The sequence below is a fragment of the Coregonus lavaretus genome, assembly GCF_964263955.1.
Source record: "Coregonus lavaretus genome assembly, chromosome: 20".
Lineage (NCBI taxonomy): Eukaryota > Metazoa > Chordata > Actinopteri > Salmoniformes > Salmonidae > Coregonus > Coregonus lavaretus.
Window position 1 is genome coordinate 10,533,901 of NC_140007.1, and position 19,380 is coordinate 10,553,280.

General features: G+C 40.9%; 1 protein-coding gene across 1 annotated transcript in view; it reads right to left on the minus strand.

Moving 5' to 3' along the window:
* The window catches only part of LOC311148247 (glutaminase kidney isoform, mitochondrial-like), a gene marked incomplete at its 5' end in the record, with an annotated part of 28,188 nt that overhangs the window by 4,436 nt on the left and 4,372 nt on the right, over window positions 1–19,380 (minus strand). The window contains 10 exons of the mRNA XM_084185150.1: window positions 265–315; window positions 448–514; window positions 632–690; window positions 1,313–1,345; window positions 4,791–4,849; window positions 6,769–6,932; window positions 7,187–7,266; window positions 7,902–8,031; window positions 11,844–11,965; window positions 19,092–19,179. Coding sequence (XP_084041276.1) covers window positions 265–315; window positions 448–514; window positions 632–690; window positions 1,313–1,345; window positions 4,791–4,849; window positions 6,769–6,932; window positions 7,187–7,266; window positions 7,902–8,031; window positions 11,844–11,965; window positions 19,092–19,179 — 853 coding nt within the window. The remainder of the gene's footprint in view (window positions 1–264; window positions 316–447; window positions 515–631; window positions 691–1,312; window positions 1,346–4,790; window positions 4,850–6,768; window positions 6,933–7,186; window positions 7,267–7,901; window positions 8,032–11,843; window positions 11,966–19,091; window positions 19,180–19,380) is intronic.

Consider the following 19,380-nt stretch of genomic DNA (forward strand, 5'->3'; position numbering starts at 1 on the left):
GGGTAGTACTTTAGTCGAATACAGAGTGTTTCCACCTGGGACAGAAACTAGGAGCTAGATTCAATCTGTAGCGCTGAAGATCTGCGCTGTAGCGCGATTTAAATTGAAAGGCAATGTTCCTGCGTTTGCGGAGACTGCATTCACGGTAAACGCTGCATATGTTGGCTGAATCGAAAATCACCTTTCAATTTCAATTGTGCTACAGCGCAGACCTTCAGTGCTATGGATTCAGTGCTATGGAACTTCTTAAAAAATGAGTCTCACCTGGAAGTAGAAGTCGAGGGCTGCAATCATATCTGCATTCTCAGGAAAGCACTGTCAGGCAAAATGAGAGAGAGGCCACAGTTTCAGGTCACAAACAACAGGTAGTATAACTCATAGTCTTAGAGTTTAAGAATTGGTATAACTATTGGTAAGACTCCGTGAAGCTCAAACACTCAGACTCACTTTTTTCTCCTTCAGGTAGTAACCAATAGCAAAATTCCTATCCCCGGTCTCTTTCTCTGATTGGAAACTGTGAAGGCAAATACATATTAAAAGCTGTTTATCACACCACAAAGTAAAGTTACTGTATGGGCTGCAATATTGGATAATTGCATTTGCATATTATAACATTCAATTTGACACTCACGTAGCGTTGCTGAAGCCCACATACTCTGTGCCGGTCATCTTCTTTAAGTATTCCATTACCTATGATAAAAGACGTGTCAGTTGTGAGATTAAATAATACCCTGAGTGTACAAAACATTAAGAACACCTGCTCTTTTCATGACACAGACTGACCAGGTGAATCCAGGTGAAAGCTATGATCCTTTTTGATGTCACTTGTTAAATCCACTTCAATCAGTGTAGATGAAGGGGAGGATACAGGTTAAATAAGGATTTTTAAACCTTGAAACGATTGAGACATTGATTGTGTATGTGTGCCATTCAGAGGGTGAATGGGCAAGACAAAATATTTAAGTGCCTTTTTACGGGGTATTGTAGTATGTGCCAGGCGCACCAGTTTGTGTCAAGAACTGCAGCACTGCTGGGTTTTTCACACTGAACAGTTTCCCGTGTCTATCAAGAATGGTCCAGCACCCAAAGGACAGCCAACCAACTTGACACAACTGTGGGAAGCATTGAAGTCAACATGAGCCAGCATCCATGTGGAATGCTTTCGACACCAAATTGAGGCTGTTCAGATGGCAGAAGGGGGTGCAAGTCAATATTAGGAAGGTGTTCTTACTGTTTTTGACACTCAGTGTATATCATGTACATTGTTACTAATAAGACATGTCAGAAGTCTGAAATCTTAAAAGATACTCACATAATCAAACCTCTCTGCCTTGTTCGAGTTAGGCTGTAAAAAAACAAGACTACTTTAGGACAGTGTTCTTGTGCTGTAGTATTTCTGTATTGACACTATGCAGAGAGCTTTTCGGCCCCTAGGTTGCAGTGTTTGTGTATTCTGGCAGAATCAGACAGATTCTGGGTGGGCGTGTGGGGTAGGACTAGTCACAGTGTCTGTCTGTCCACCTGTCTGTCCGTGTGTGGTAATGTGATGAGTATGACATGGGCTTGAAGCTCCGGGGGCAGATTATTGCCCTGCTTAAGTTTCAGGGTACAGTGAAAGATCACCGCCAAGTCGTTAAATCACCAAAAAGGGCAGAGACTGGTACTTCCCCTTACTGCTCTGAGCCACACTGTCCTGAAAGGTCAGAGAGGATCTGAAACATTACTGTGACTTGTTGAATTATCCTCAAGGAATAGGTTTCTTCTGATGTGGTGCGACCCTTGGCTTATTTTCAGCAATATTCTGATGAAGTGTTCATGAGTGGTGACACGTCTTTCCACTCATAACTTCTGAGAGTTCTGCTCTCTCTGAAAGATCAACTGAACTGATTTATAAATCAGTTGAATAAACTCAAAATAAAACGTGCTAGAGGTAATACACTGACTTGGAAGAGTACAAGTCCTCCCCTCAACTTGCCTAGTACAGTATGTGCAATAGACTATTAGCCAATGAAATTACCTTCAGCCATCTCTATCTGTTCTCGCTTCCTGTACTTAAAGGCCCAGTGCAGTCAAACATTAGATTTTTCTGTTTGTTATATATATTTCCACACTATGAGATTGGAATAATACTGTGAAATTGTGAAAATGATAAAAGACCGCCTAAAATGTCAGCCTGTTTTGATCCGATGGAGTTTTGGCCTTACTGGTGACATCTCCAGGCGGTAAATTAGTTAATAGACCAATAAGACAAAGTTCCAAACCTCTCTGCCAATAACAGCTAGTTTTCCCCTACCCACTCAGACAGTCCTAGCAAAATTATTGCATGAGAAATTGACTCTTTGCTAAACCCAGCCCCAGAATTTCCTGATTAGCAAGGGGTGGTCTGTGTTTAATTTCATTGTGTATTAGAAACACAGTTTGAGGTCATTGTGAGGGGATTTCACCAGTGGTTGAATGGGGAATTGGGCTTCCCAGGAAATTGTTGTCCGAGGTTGCAACAGTAACCAACAGTGGCTTAGCGAAGGGTCAATTGCGCTTCGCTAAGAAGCTATTTTTGTTTCTTTTAGACAATTTTTATTGAAAACAATCACAGTAAGGTACTTATTTGTTACCCAGAAATGATATGATATTGAGATTTAAAAAAACATCTACATTGGCCCTTTAAAGGACCCTATGTAGACATTTTCATTTCACTTTGTCATTATGGGGTATTGTGTGTAGATGGGTGAGTGAAAAAAACGATTTAAACCATTTTGATTTCAGGCTGTAACACAACAAAATGTGTAATAAATCAAGGGATATGACTCAGCACCGGTACCCCCCTGTATATAGCCTCCCTACTGTTATTTTATTTTACACTTTATTTTACACTTTTTTTCTCAACACTTTTTTGTTGTTGTTGTTTTATTTTACTTTTTTATTAAGAAATACATGCATTGTTGGTTAAGGGCTGTAAGTAAGCATTTCACGGTAATGTCTACACCTGTTGTATTCGGCGCATGTGGCAAATAACATTTGATTTGATTTGATTTGATATGAATACTTTCTGAAGGCACTGTAATTGTTACCCAGAAATTATATGATACTGAGATAAAACCGTATTTATCAGACCTTTAAAGAACGATTGTCAAAGACATAAAAAAAATAAACACACAAACACACCGACAGTAACCCCCTCCCCCATTACTGTACGTGACCTACATGGCCAAGAGGCATATCTCTCCAGTCAGCTGGTAAGGACAGGCAGCCATGGAAAGGAGAGGAAAACACAGAAGAATAGAGGTCCATGTCTACATAAGGCAGAGGCCAGCCCTTTTCCCCCACTGCTGTAGCTGTTAGAATGAAGGCAATGCTGACTGATTGGGAGGGATGGTGAGTCAGCTGGTGAGAGTTTATTGACCTCTGGGCAATTGGGGGAATTGGTCAATGATTGACGGTAAAGTCTGACCGTGACACTTGGCTGTACTAGTTACGACAGATTTCCTGTATATCTGATGTTGGAGTGGATTTGGTGTATAGCAGTTTGCATTCATATATGCAATGCAATGCTTAATCTGTGTGCATGTAATGTACTCCTGATTTTGTTTCAGTTAGGTAGCAAAGATTTGAGCTGTGCTCTAATTCTAAAACCTCATGAAAAGGTTATAAGAGATTATACAACGGGCGGGTCTAATCCTGAATGCTGATTGGTTAAAACTGCATTCCAGCTGGTGTCTATTCCACAAGTTACCACCTGCTAAAGCTATGTCGTTAAAATGCCTATTTACTCTGTTCCATCTGACCACGCAATCCACTGTCTCATCAGCCCAGCCAGGCAATTTATAAACTTGATCTCCACCACTATAAAAAGCATCAAGACATTTCTTTTAGACTAACATTTCGTTTTCAACAGCAGAGATTTGTCTTAACCTTGCTGTCTGTCCGACATTTGCAACATTGTTTCAATATTCAAATTTGATCTCCAGCTGTCCCATAGTAATGAACGTGTCGGGAGTCGGGACGAGACAGAAAGGCAGGCGGCGTTTCTCAGCCAGTCGAAATCATGAATCAGACTTTTTATGGATATATACAAAGAAATGTCAATTGAAAAAAGGTAAAATGAAACAAAGTGCAGCTAGTTTGCAGTCTTTCCAGCTTCAGTCGGAAGTGATTGTGTTAGCTGTGTTGTTGGCTAGCTCCTCTGAACAACAGTGTCCTGACGAGTGAGCACATTTTCTATGCCAGGCAAAATCGCGCCTCATTAGCTCATTGTTATGGATGTATCCAAATAAATGTCACTAGAAAACAGCTTAAACTAATGCAAATGCTGCTACTTTGCTGTTATTCAGGCTGAACTTTTTTGACATGACTGTAAGTTAGCTGTAGTTGGCTAGCTAGCAAGCAAGGGATAAGAACGTTGCCAGCCAGTATGGCAATGGAACATTTAGAACGAACGGGTCACGTCCATAGATACAGAACAAAAAGACTGAACGACTGGGTCGCAACTCTGGCAACCGAACCGATAGAACGAACGACCAGCCGGCTTGGGTAGAGACCCTAGATTTGTGTCGGGACTATATCTTGTGGAAGGATGAAATAGTATGAATAAATTCATCAAAATAAAGTTTTTAATGAAAATATGTCAATCATTGTTTGAATATGTTGGTAACCCGTTGTATAAAAGTGTTAATGCCCTCGAAGCCGGTGTTTGGAGGATATATTGGCAACACGTGCCAATATATCCTCCAAACACCGGCTTCGAGGGGATTATCACTTAATTATAACATCAGTGCACCCAGAAATCCCCTTACCTTGAGCAGAGAACTGATGACGATAGCCCCGGCGTTCACCATAGGGTTGTGTGGTTTATCTGTCCAGAGAGAGAGGACAATGTTATCACTGCCGTGCACTCCACCACCACCATATAACCTAAAGATATGGCCACTAAAATAACTTCCACAAAAAAAGTTAACACATGCATGTGTGTGTGCCACAGATGAACATATGTAATGGCACCTAGCCAGCTGAGAGGGAACCTGCAGATAAGATGTATTGACTTGCTAATGATCAGATGGCCTGTTCTTGCTTGTTCCTGCTCTATTGACTGTACCTACAGCTTGTTGCAATCATAGATCAAGCTGATGGGTATTTTCCCATGTAGTTGCAGAGAGGTTGGCTCTCTTGTCTTGCCATAATTGTTTGCTTCCACAGTGTAACATTGGAAATACTATTTACTACCTTACTACTGAGTTACCTCAGTACTCAGATGCATTCAAGTGTGGGGCATCTACACAGAAGTGGACACAGAGACATGGGTCTTTCTATAAACTAGGGTCCCACTGAGGATTTCCTACACTGGACAACTTCTTACAGCTGTTGATAAGTCATTAATAATAATCTGCAAAAAATGTTAATGTCATTACATTAAGATATAAGGGGGGATCATAGCTATATTCAATCAAATTCACAAGTTGATTTAAAACCTATGTGTAAAACTTTATCATGGTTGGTGTCTTGACGGATTTGTTCAAAAGCATGTGACATAAAACATTACTTTTCTGTCCTTGCATTTATGTCATTACATCATATATAAGCATAAATCAGTTAAATTTGACATTGAACTTGAACCCTGTAAGAATCCTGGATCTAGCTGTCAGACAGTTGTTTGTATAGGACATCTCAGAAATGCAGTGTAACTACATAACGTTTCTTGTCTTCTTATGTTATGAGGTGAAAACAGTTTTCATGGGCACACAAATCCAAAATAATAAATGTGATTGCAAAATCGAATCCTTCTAACCGAAAGTCACCTTACACTGATACTTAAAACCTAAATTGATACTGTCATTAAAGTGGTTCTTCAATAATTATGCATAATACTTGTTGGATGAGCATTTGGTGTCCAGCTGATTAGTTATGCAATGATATTTTCACACATCATCATCTGATCTAGGAAGGAATTTTCCAAATGACAGTCAAGTGACGAACAGCTGTTGTGATAGCGCATGTGATGCAACAAGAGCCCAAGTGCTGGAAAAAAAAGGTGTTCGCAAGGAAGGTCCAGAATATTTTGGTGTCTCATTTGTTAAGTTGGTGAAGACGGTTGTGCCTGGATCCACGTTGGATCTAATATCCCTAGAGAATTGAGGTTGATCATCTGTTGTTGTCTGCTTGATTTACAGCAGGGTCTCGTTAGATTTAACAGAGAAAGCATCAAGGTAATGTGTTCATGTTTTCATATGTTTTTGTGCCTTGGTTTGGACACCAAGTCTACTGTGAGCAATCGTTTAAAGATAGACTATTGCGCAACACCCAAAACTAGTCCTATTACTTATTCTGGATATAATGACAACAAATTACATAGCCTAATGGGCTTATTCACAATATGATCTGGTAATGAAATAACATGACAAATACTTTTTTCATGTTACATCTGCAATTTTAAACAATACAGGGGCTTGAAGTTGCATACTTGAACTTTAATTTGGAGCTCAGAAAATTACTGGAATAGGCCTTACCTTGAAAATCAGACATTTGACTTGCCAATGTCTATATGAACCCTGCTTAAAGGATCTATAGTCCTAGGCCTATGTTGTTGTATAGGTGGAGTTATGGGCCAATTTGCATATATTCACTTTTATTCCTCTAAGTACACATGTGGAACAGCATAAAAAGACATTTTGAAATGTCAATCCCAGTGTCACACATTGGCCCCATTTTTTATAGAAATATCCACATGTACTAGGTGTGTGTATCTAGCCATACAGGGTTAGGGTAACAGTCTCTCACCCTCCTCATCCAGTGACAGCTGGTTGAATTTGAGTCCGCTGGGCTCTTTGCCCACGTAGCGATGCACATGCTCAGTGCCAATCTCGTGCACAGCGATGGCGTACCCTAGAGGCTTCACACATGATTGAAGACAGAATGGAACGTTGGTGTCACCTGCAGAATGTCTGCATCACGCCAGCAGGACACAGGGGAGAGATCATGGGACAGCTGAGGTGAAAGCAGATACAGAGGATGATTCTACATGAATAAGTTAGGCAGACACTGACTGGGCAAGATGGGGGGGGGGGGGGGGGGTGACATGCAGACTGCCTGCCTGTTCAATGCTCTTCATTTCAGTGACATGGGGTTATGTGTCTTATGATGGAAACCAGTGGTGATAAAAGGAGACAGACAGGTGACTCAAATGCGGTAATCTTACCTCTGTCCATCCACGGTGCATAGTGACACACCCCACAGATCAGGGCTGAATTTAGCCAGTTGAGGAATGTAATCTGCTACCTAAGCAAAAGACACACACACAAAGGAATGGAGTGGATAAGTCATGTGTCATGTATGTCAAAGGCAGGTATGTACAGGACATGTGTGTATGTGCATGTATCTACGAATGTACAGTGAGTGAGCTTTTCACAGTGTCCAAGTGAATGTTTTTTAATGTGTGCAAGCAAATGTTTGGTGGTGTGCTTATTTTAGCTTGTCCTCATATGTCAATGTGTAGGTGTGTATGTGTAGAGTATGTGAGAGAACGTTTTTAACGTGGGAATTACTATGTGTATAGTGTAGGCCAACGGTTCGCAACCTTTTCTGTTCCGGGGACCATCATTGTCAAAAGCTCTTGAGGACCACCATTTGCAGAGTCGTGTTTTTTTGTAAACATAAAATATCTTTGTGGCTAACATTTTTCAATTTTAGCAGTGAATTTACCAAATTAAAGGCCTATTATAAACCATTTACATTGTGAAAAGTCATGTCAAATTGCGTATTATACCATAAATACTCCAAACTGTTATTATTTTTTGAAGAAAAATTGTACACCCCCAAAACAATCTACCAAAATGTGCGGACCACCTGCAGTACTCCGGTCCACGGACCACAGGTTTGAAAACCACAGGTGTAGGCATCCTAACAGAACTCACGTGTCCCCCCTCCCGCCTCTGGGTACTGTAGTACAGTTGGTCGATGTTGGACGCAAATGCCTCAAAGTCTGGGATGATGAACTTCCTCCTGAACGCCTGGGTCAGCAGCAGGATGTTAGCCCCCACACACCTGAAACACAACATACATACATAAATATATGACATCACATGTATACTTTGTATATCACATAGATAATGTCTCACTGTGGCTCAGTTGGTAGAGCATGGTGCTTGCAACAGTAGAGTTGTGGGTTCGATTCCTGCTGGGGCCAACCATACAAATGTATGCACGCACTACGATCAGTTAATTTAGATGATTTTTTAATAGTGTAACTACTGTATTAACCCACACAGTGTAAGTGACCTATAGCCCTGATACATGGCTGTTGACTCTTATGAGGCATCTAGGAGTCAACAACCACGTATCAGGGCTAAGTGACCTATATCTATAAAACAGATAGACTACTGATCCTTTGATTACATCCTAATGACACCAACAACCTAAAACTGGACCCCAACTGGGACCAAATGAAATGCTGAGAATAGACAGCCTATCATATTGTAGATACACACCTGCCTTTACCATTAGATAAACAACACGCTAAGTTTAGTAAGCACTGACGTGATCTCAAAGAATGGCATTCAAATTCTCTCATAGCCGTGATGAGGCTTGTTAATACGCAACTTGTTTAGAGTTTAGGGAACTGGGGAGGCGAATAGAAGGATTGCATCATTTATACATTCACCAGAAATGGGAGTTTCTTTATTTCTAGTGGCCTATTTCTAATGAAATGAAATCAAATTTTATTGGCCACATGCGCCGAATACAACAGGTGCAGACATTACAGTGAAATGCTTACTTACAGCCCTTAACCAACAGTGCATTTATTTTAAATAAAAAAGTAGAATAAAACAACAAAAAAGTGTTGAGAAAAAAAGAGCAGAAGTAAAATAAAATAACAGTAGGGAGGCTATATATACAGGGGGGTACCGGTGCAGAGTCAATGTGCGGGGGCACCGGCTAGTTGAGGAAGTTGAAGTAATATGTACATGTGGGTAGAGTTAAAGTGACTATGCATAAATAATTAACAGAGTAGCAGCAGTGTAAAAAGATGGGGTGGGGGGGCAGTGCAAATAGTCCGGGTAGCCATGATTAGCTGTTCAGGAGGAGTCTTATGGCTTGGGGGTAGAAGCTGTTGAGAAGTCTTTTGGACCTAGACTTGGCACTCCGGTACCGCTTGCAGTGCGGTAGCAGAGAGAACAGTCTATGACTAGGGTGGCTGGAGTATTTGACAATTTTGAGGGCCTCTGACACCGCCTGGTATAGAGGCCCTGGATGGCAGGAAGCTTGGCCCCAGTGATGTACTGGGCCGTACGCACTACCCTCTGTAGTGCCTTGCGGTCGGAGGCCAAGCAGTTGCCATACCAGGCGGTGATGCAACCAGTCAGGATGCTCTCGATGGTGCAGCTGTATAATTTTTTGAGGATCTGAGGACCCATGCCAAATCTTTTCAGTCTCCTGAGGGGGAATAGGCTTTGTCGTGCCCTCTTCACGACAGTCTTGGTGTGTTTGGACCATGATATTTCTAATGACCACTTCAGAGTGTTCCTCAGAAGGAAAGACCAATATCTAATCACACACATTGTTCTGTTCTACATTACTTTCTTTGTGTGTCTTTGGCCCTAGTTTAGAAACAATACCAAGCACAACACCAAGTCTCAATCTAAGATGTGCAAAGGGACTGTAGATATGCAGTGTTCATTCACTGGAACATAGTAATTCAATGTAAGAAGAAGTCCACGAGACAGGACTCAGTGACCCACTACTGTAACAGGCCAGTGTCTGAATCATCACTGCGTTCATTAAGTTAACTTTGCCACTTAGGAAGTAATACTGTTTGGACAGCAGTCTAGAGCCCATCGGGGCTTGTTGATAAGCTGAGCTCCTAATTCAACCGGCACCGTCTGCAGTTCACCCACTAAGCTGGCCTTTCATTAGCTCCTGTCCAGACTTAAGCCCTGCACAAATGTCATACTCTGTTCGCCAACAATTCCAGAACTATCCCTCTCTCTCTGCATGTCTGCATGTGTGTGTGTGTGTGTGTGTGTGTGTGTGTGTGTGCTCGCGCATGCATGTGTGTGTGTATGTGTTACGTTTACATGTGCACCAGTGAGGTTCAGAGGCAGGTGACGGCCATAAAACGACAGACGCTGTCAATCTGTCTTTGACTCCAACACAAACAAAACAATCAAACATCCCTGACAATCAAACTTCCCTTCCATAACACATATCCCCCTGTCCACTGTAGAGGTATGCAGAGCAGACACAAATACAGACAGAGAGAGTGGAAAACAAAGTCTTGGAAGTTTCTAGTAAACACTGGGGGCAATAGCAAAAATAGTTCCTCCACCCAGTGAAATACTATAATGTCACTTTCAAGAAAATGTAAAAATGGGATAAGGGGTGTGGTGTTTTGCCAATCAGCAAGAAGAATGAGAATACTCTATGTGGGATAGAGAAAGACATAATACATTATGCTAACTTTCTGAATTAAATAATCATAGTGTTTACTAGTAAATACTATCTCTAAACCATCCTACTAGAGGATTTATATGATAAGATAAAAGGGCCAAACAAGGCTGTATCCATTCCATCCTATCCAAAATCATTAGAGTGGTGGCCCTTTTCACTCACAGCTCCTGTCATCACCTATACAGGTTGAAAATGATTTTGTCATTGATAAGCGCCTAAATTGGAACCCAGTGGCTGTACAGTAACATGCTATACATGACATCAGAGCTCAGGTTCTCCACTTCACAGGGCTGTATGGGTTTTGACTGACAGCAGTTATAAACTTGAGCACCGGGCATGACAAAAAGATTCCCCCATCCCTCCCGCTAATTGGGCTACTTTTGCACATTTGTTGTTGTCTGAGTAAGGGAAATGCTGTAAACCGAGAGGAGTCAAAGTGTTCTGAAAAATTGAGATTTTAATAAATTATCGCTTTGATGTCATACAAGCAAACCACACACCCATGAGTCCAAATGTACACTTCACATTTCTATACTTGAAAACATGTCATTTACAGTATCAACTTTTATGATTGCTATGTTTGATCCACAGTTACAAGGATGACATGTGTTACACCCTGAACAGAATGAGCCTGCGTTTGTCGTATTGTGAAGAAGATTTGCCGCAGAACATGCACTTCAATGCACTCCATTCTATGCGCACCAAAATTACAATCTGTTTGTCTGAAGTGCCTTTTAAAAGCCTAACACCGTATGATCATATTTTATAATTTAGCTAGCCATGTTGGGACTAGAATAAGCTTTCAAATGATGCCTACCTGACCCAGATTGTGATTTCTAATGGACCATTTTTGGATTGTGTAAACAACAACAGTAACTGTGTGATGGTGGAGACGCAGGGCTGTATTACAAACAAAAACATAGTGTGCTTGCTTCAGTTCCTCAATGGCAAAGCTAGGAGAGCTCAAACAAGCACCTTATAGTTGAAGGCTCTTTCCTTGGGTCATAAAAGTGCATTGAAATTACTTAGGAACTGTTCAAATTTTGGAGAGGTGTGTGGCCACACCAGTTAGACCTTTCACTCAAACCCTTGTATTATTTTTTTCTTATCTTGCACCTACTTCAAAATGTATGTTACTGAATGTATCCAAAGTATTTGTAAAATGCACATAAAATCAACAGTGTAATTTTTGGATTCAGTCTCGTGTCAGGTGAACGGTTGTGTCCTCACCTTTGGTCTGATCATTTCCCCATAATCTCCAAAGTGTTATTTTTCAATTGCCACCATGGTCATGCATTTGCTTATTATAGTTCTTCTGTTAGAAACATTTCAATTTGGCCCCATCCATATAGGCCAATTTCCATGAGTGTAAGGGGTTAAAGTGAAAGTGAAAATAGAGCATAGCTCACTTCCTGAATAGTTTCTGGTCCATCATGACTGTTCCAGCAGAGTCCGGCACTGACTGGCACAGCTGACGCATACAGTCACTCAGCCTGGGATCCGATGTCAATAAACCTGTGCTCCTCAATGCCTGGAAGAACGAGAGAGGAACATTTTGAAAATGAGAGTGAGAAAGAGAGAAAATTCGACGGAGAGAAATGAGAAAGAAATAAGAAGGGAGAGGGAGGGGGGAGAAAGGGGAATGGGCTTGTGGTGAGCTGATCAACACTGACACAGCATCTCTAGGGAAGGGAGATGCATATTTGAGCTCTCTAAGAAAGTTGTGATCAGTACACTGCTGAGCTAACCCCCATGCTGGTCCTACAGATGCAGGGCATAATAGAGCAGATATACAGTACCAGTCAAAAGTTTGGACACACCTACTCATTCAAGTTATTTTTTTATTTTTACTATTTTCTACATTGTAGAATAATAGCGAAGACATCAAAACTATGAAATAACACATATGGAATCACGTAGTAACCAAAAAAGTGTAAAACAAATCAAAATATATTTTATATTTGAGATTCTTCAAATAGCCACCCTTTGCCTTGATGACAGCTTTGCACACTCTTGGCATTCTCTCAACCAGCTTCACCTGGAATGCTTTTCCAACAGTCTTGAAGGAGTTCCCACATATGCTGAGCACCTGTTGGCTGCTTTTCCTTCACTCTGCCGTCCGACTCATCCCAAACCATCTCAATTGGTAATCTGATGCAGCACTCCATCACTCTCCTTCTTGGTAAAATAGCCCTTACACAGCCTGGAGGTGTGTTGGGTCATTGTCCTGTTGAAAAACAAATGATAGTCCCACAAAGCCCAAACCAGATGGGATGGCGCATCGCTGCAGAATGCTGTGGTAGCCATGTTGGTTAAGTTTGCCTTGAATTCTAAATAAATCACAGACAGTGTCACCAGCAAAGCACCCCAACACCATAACACCTCCTCCTCCATGCTTCACGGTGGGAACCACACATGCGGAGATCATCCGTTCACCCACACCGCATCTCACAAAGACACCGCGGTTGGAACCAAAAATCTCAAATTTGGACTCATCAGACCAAACAACAAATGTCCACCTGTCTAATGTCCATTGCTTGTGTTTCTTGGCTCAAGCAGGTCTCTTCTTCTTATTGGTGTCCTTTAGTAGTGGTTTCTTTGCAGCAATTTGACCATAAAGGCCTGATTCACACAGTCCCCTCTGAACAGTTGATGTTGAGATATGTCTGTGACTTGAACTCTGTGAAGCATTTATTTGGGCTGCAATTATTTGGGTGCAGTTAACTCTAATTAAGTTATCCTCTGCAGCAGAGGTAACTCTGGGTCTTCCATTCCTGTGGCGGTCCTCATGAGAGCCAGTTTCATCATAGCGCTTGATGGTTTTTGCGACTGCACTTGAAGAACCGTTCAAAGTTTTTTAAATGTTCCGTATTGACTGACCTTCATGTCTTAAAGTAATGATGGACTGTTGTTTCTCTTTGCTTATTTGAGCTGTTCTTGCCATAATATCGACTTGGTCTTTTACCAAATAGGGCTATCTTCTGTATACCTCCCTACCATGTCACAACACAATTGATGGGCTCAAATGCATTAAGAAGGAAAGAAATTCCACAAATTAACTTTTAAGAAGGCACACCTGTTCATTTTAATCCATTCCAAGTGACTACCTCATGAATCTGGTTGAGAGAATGCGAAGAGTGTGGCTATTTGATATAACATAGATTTTGATTTGTTTAACACTTTTTTGTTTACTACATGTTTCCATATGTGATATTTCATAGTTTTGATGTCTTCACTATTATTCTACAATGTAGAAAATAGTAAAAATAAAGACAAACCCTTGAATGAGTAGGTGTGTCCAAACGTTTGACTGGTAGTGTATGTAAATAAGGTATTTCTTTTTCTAAAAACCTGTTTTCGCTTTGTTATTATGGGGCATTGTGTGTAGATTGCTGAGGATTTAATTTTTTTAAATCCATTTTAGAATAAGGCTGTAACGTAACAAAATGTGGAAAAAGTCAAGGTGTCTGAATACTTTCCGAAGGCACTGTATAATTACTTTTCTTTCGTTTTAGAGAAACTGAGAATATACAGGACTACAATAATTGCTTTAGTGTGTCACATTCAATACCTGAATTGGAACAAATTGAAATGTAACTGACTACATGCACAAACCCTGTTTTGCCATTAAGTGAGCAGCAACAAGTGTTCAAGCAGTCCTGTAAACGACTCTTTAGGTCAGCAGCATTCAAAGCTATATTTACTGGGGGCAGTACAGTGTATCTGACAGAATTGTAAAGCTATTGAGATATTGAATGAGAGAAAGTACTTCAATAAAACTAGTTAAGAAACAGAATTGCTGGCCTCCCGAGTGGTGCAGCGTTCTAAGGCACTGCATCGCGGTGTTGCGGCATCACTACAGCCTGGGGTTCACAAAGATAATACAGTGCATACTGTACTGAAGAGGCAAAGCGTGAGGCTTGACTCTGCCCCAAAATCTGTCCAGGCGAAAATACAGCGAGAAGCAGAGAAAGTGTAGCCTGACGACTCACAGTATACTCTTCCGCTGCTCTGTCGCGCGCTACATACTTCAGTCTGAGACTGCCATCATAAAGGTTGTTTGTGGTGACGAGGGGCACGAGGGGTGTTGTACAAAAGAAAGTCATCAGCGATTGGATCGTCTCTAACCAATTAGAGTATCAAAGCCAATGACGAATTTTCAAACTACCTCTTTACCCACGTGTTCTGGCTCTGGCCCAACCCATTGGTTTCTGGACCTAGACTAGCTGGCCTAGCTAACTTTAGCCACAACAAATGGAATTTGTGTAATACACACGAAATGAGTTGTGATGAAAATCGTGTAATACAAATGAAAAAGTGGACTTTTTCGTGTGCCTGTCACGAATTTCAAATAAGTAATTTGTGTATATTTCACAATAAGCTGTGATAATGTGTTGCAACCTTTCCCAGGTATTTTACAGCTTGTTTCTAGCATAAAGCATAGCTGACCAAAGCACTGTTACAGATGACTTTATATAATCGGATCTGTTTTTATCTTCTTCAAAATCTTAAGCTAACAAGGGGTAGGACTGTGCTTTTCTTTAATAAAAGGTAGGCCTATGGCATTCCCTCTCAATTTGAGTCTTGGTTTTAACTTTACAGTCCTTCACTGACACAGAGGGTAGGCTATTTACAGAGTACATGGTGGGTGGAGGAATTATGAATATAGCAGCCTATTGCCTAATTTCGTCTGTCAAACAAGTAGGCCTACCTCTTAAATAGGAAGAAATAGGCTCCAACACAAAGCCCTCTTGTTGTTAGTAAAGTCTAATTAAAATAAATATGTTTTAAATGACTTATTCCTACTCTAATTTGCCTACTTTCAGCACCATGAGCTGTCCATTTTGATTGATTGTTTCAGGACCATATTGTAAGTTACGTGAATCTGGCTTATTGTGAGGTTGGTCAATAACTCTGATAAATACATAATGGACAAGAAACATATTGTATTTAATAAAATCAATTATAGCCTAGTAGTAGCAAACTATCAAAGTAAACCTCCGATCCTTCTCATCTTTGTGCTCTCCTTCTCAAACAGAACAGAACAGGCTACAGGCTAGTCTGCTCACAATCATTTTTTGGAATAGGCCTAATAAAAAAATTCAAATAGAAGAAGCCTTTGACTCTCCTCCTGAACTGTCACCACAGCCCTACACAGCACAGCCCTTGGTTAAGCAGCACAAAAAAAGGTTTTGATCAGCAAGAGCAGAGCAGGCCGGGGCTCAGGGTTGGAATATCCATTGCAGTGTGTAATGCAGCCTAGTTTTATTTAGACCATCCCAGCAGCTATGTTAGAAATATAACTTAGCTCTGTGCTTCTCCCCGAGCATGAACTTCATAGCCTATAGGCTATGGATCATTTGATTGAGACCACACTAAATAGCCTATAGGCGCACTTGATATTGTGCAGAGAATCAGAGATGAGGGGTGGCATTGGACACACATCGATATCTAGCCTAATAGGTAACTAATTGTAAAACACTGAGAAATATAATCAATAAAAAATTACATGACCCTTCCCTGGACTGGATTTAAAAAATACTAAACACTCCCAATGACTGAAATTGAAAAAGCATGACCCTCCCCCATTTTCCTCCAGGTAACCATTCTGTAAATTTGGAACCATCCCTAAGGATAATTTAGTTGCTAATGGCAGCCTGCCCTGGTCGGCCTTCAATTGGAGATTCTCAATGAATGGTGGCAGCACTGAGCTGACACTTCCTGGAGTAGCTCAAAATGCACTTTATGTCTCCATGAGACACCATCTTAAAGGTCCAATGCAGCCGTTTTTATCTCAATATCAAATCATTTCTGGGTAACAATTAAGTACCTTACTGTGATTTTGTTTTTGTTTTTTAAGAATAAAAAAATAGCTTCTTAGCAAAGAATTTTGCTAGGACTGTCTAGGAGTGGTTCCGAGTGGGAGGGGAAAACTGAAAACTAGCTATTATTTGGAACTCTATTTCTTGTTGGTCTATTAACTAATTTACCACCCGGTGATGTCACCAGGCAGGCCAAAACCCCATCCCACCAAAATAGGCTGAAATTTCAGGCCGTCTTTTCAAACAGCACTGGGCCTTTAACTGACGTCCTTGGCTTCAAATGAGCCATATGAGTCTTCACATGGGAATTAATGGTGTCACGTGATTGATGGCTTTGTCCATTCATATACAGTCATTGGTTAGAGCCGTCTAAAAGTCATTGCCAGTGTTTCTGTGATACAATGTTAAAAAGCCATGTTGACAATGATTCAAAGGTCATAAGACAATGGCCTGTCAAATATCACACTGTGCCACAACACCACACAGTCTTTTAATAGACCCCTATACTGTTCAGAGTTAATTTGAATATGCATATGAGGGGCACCAAGCAAGGGTCTGAAGGTATGAATTATAATGTAAAAGCACTGTGAGGGGACACTGGACACAGAGTCTCTTCACACATCGTAAAATGCTAAGTTCAGCATGCATGGTGCTATGGATGACTGTGCTTGTAGGACTTTTTCACCAACTGAGCTGAGACCTCTATGATGTTCTAATCTAAATTGTGGTGTAAAAGCCCTGAGAGGTGACACAGAGGGTGTTTCTCAATATGCATACTACCATGCTCCACACTCATGCTCCGAGTTCGAGGAAGGTCTCTTGAGTACGCTCTTGTGAGGAAGAGAGTGTGGAGAACTCATACAAATTTACATTTGAGAAGCACTGCACACTCCCCTGCTACTGCATTACCTTTGACCAATACACACAAAACAAGATGAACTTGAGCATCGCACGCGAAAAGAAGATACCTCCATCCCTCCCGCTAATTGGGAAACTTTTGCACATTTTCTATTGTCTGAGTGAGGGGAAATGCTGTAACTTTAGAGGACTCTATGTATTTTGAAAGATGAGATGTTGAGGATTACAATAAATACTGCTTTGATGTCATACAAGCAAGCCAAACACCCATGAGTCCAAATGTGCACTTCACATTTCCATATCATAAAATGCATGTCATACTGTATACAGCGTCAATGTTTATGATCACTATGTTTGATGTACAGTTGACATGGCGTCATGCCCTGGGTTTTTCTGTACAGAAACTGCCTGTTGTCTATTGTGAAGAAAATTCGCAGTGGAACACGCACCTGAATGCACTCATGACTCTATGTACACTAAAATTACAATCTGTTTCTCTGAATTGCCTTGTGAAAGCCTAACTCCATTTTTTTATAACTTAGCTAGTCATGTTGGCAATAGAATAAGCTTTCAAATGATGCCCACCTGACCCAGATTGCGATTTATAATGGACCGTTTTTGGATTGCGTAAACAACAACAGTAATTGTGTGATGGCGGGGATGCAGGGTTGTGCTACAAAGAAAACAACAACAAGTGTGCTTGCTCTAGTTCCTGAACGACACAGCTAGGAGAGCTCCTAAAAGCACCTTATAGTTGAAGACTCTTCTTTGAGTCATAAGAGTTCATTGAAATTGCTTAGGAAAAGTGCATACTTTGGAGAGGTGTGTTTCCACTTGGAGACACCAGTTTGACCTCTCACTCAAACCTTTGTCATTGTTTTGTCTTATGTTACACCTACCCTACATTTTTCAGGAATATTCTTATCATGTTACTGAATGCAGGGGTGTCAAACTAATTCTGCTCCGGGGGCTGCATTCAGTGTTCAACAAGGTCTAGAGGGCCATACTAATTTTTTTCCTTTTCTTTGCTGTCAAAATGTGCTACAAAAAGTCCTCTATCCATAGTTTTGGGAATTTTTGATGCTACCTGACTGTCTAGTGATTATTAGTGAGTTGGACAGTCAAGAAACTTTATGAATATAGGTCCATTATTATTTCTACACAGTTTCGATTTGGTTTTTGTCATTTTAAAGTAAATTGAGGTCCCCCCAAAAAAGTATTATTTTACTCAAACGACCCGCAGGCCGGATTGGACTCCTTGATACACCTGATCCAAAGTATTTTCAGATTTCGTTATCAACAAATGTGGCGAAAAGTACAGTAAATGTAAAAATAAGTACAGTAAATGTAAAATGCACATAAAATCAACCGTGTAATGTTTGGATTCAGTCATGTGTCAGGTGAACTGTTGTGTCCTCAACGTTGGTCTAATAATGTTCCCACAATCTCCAAACAGTTCCCTTTCAATTGCCACCACGCTTATGCATTTCATATTTCTTCTGTAAAAAAACATTTCAGTTTGGCCCTATCCATTTAGGCCAATCCCCATGAGTATAAAGAGTTCAGATAATTCACTTCTAGCCTCATTAACAACAGCTACACCCGTCTATTAGTCATAAAGTTACATAAGGCGTTTCCTCAACACTTTTCAAACCTGAGCCTGGACTGGGCTCGTGACATGGTGTGATTGATTCCTGCCTTGGCTCGTCTTACACTCCCTGGGATTCCTTCGGTGTGCATTTAGCTCAATTGAAAACAGCAAGCCCAAGGGCCCCTTTAGGAACTAGAATGTGTTGTGGTGCAGTACATGTTGTGTCAACTTTAAAAGGATGTCATGGAAAGCTGGGGTAGTTGTCAATATGCATTCCAGCAAAAAAGGAAAATAGGTTAAATAAACTAGAGGGGAAAAAACACTGTATAGGTTAGTGTTGTTTGGTGGCACACAGTGAGGGTGGATGTGATGAGATGGAGACTCACAGAGATGAACTGAGAGACAGGGATCATCTCTTTGCCCTCTGTAATGGTGTAGAAGAGAAGGTCCTCCATCCCAGAGATCAACTTTTTCCTGTGAAGACCAGACAACACATTGCATCATGTCAATCAGTGGAGGCTGCTGAGGGGAGGATGACTCGTAATAATGGAATGGCATCAAACACATGAAAATGTATTTAATACCATTCTCCATTTTCCGCTCCAGCTATTAGCACATGTTAGTCATCCCCAATTAAGATGCCACCAACCTCCTGTGATGTCAATTCTACTGTAG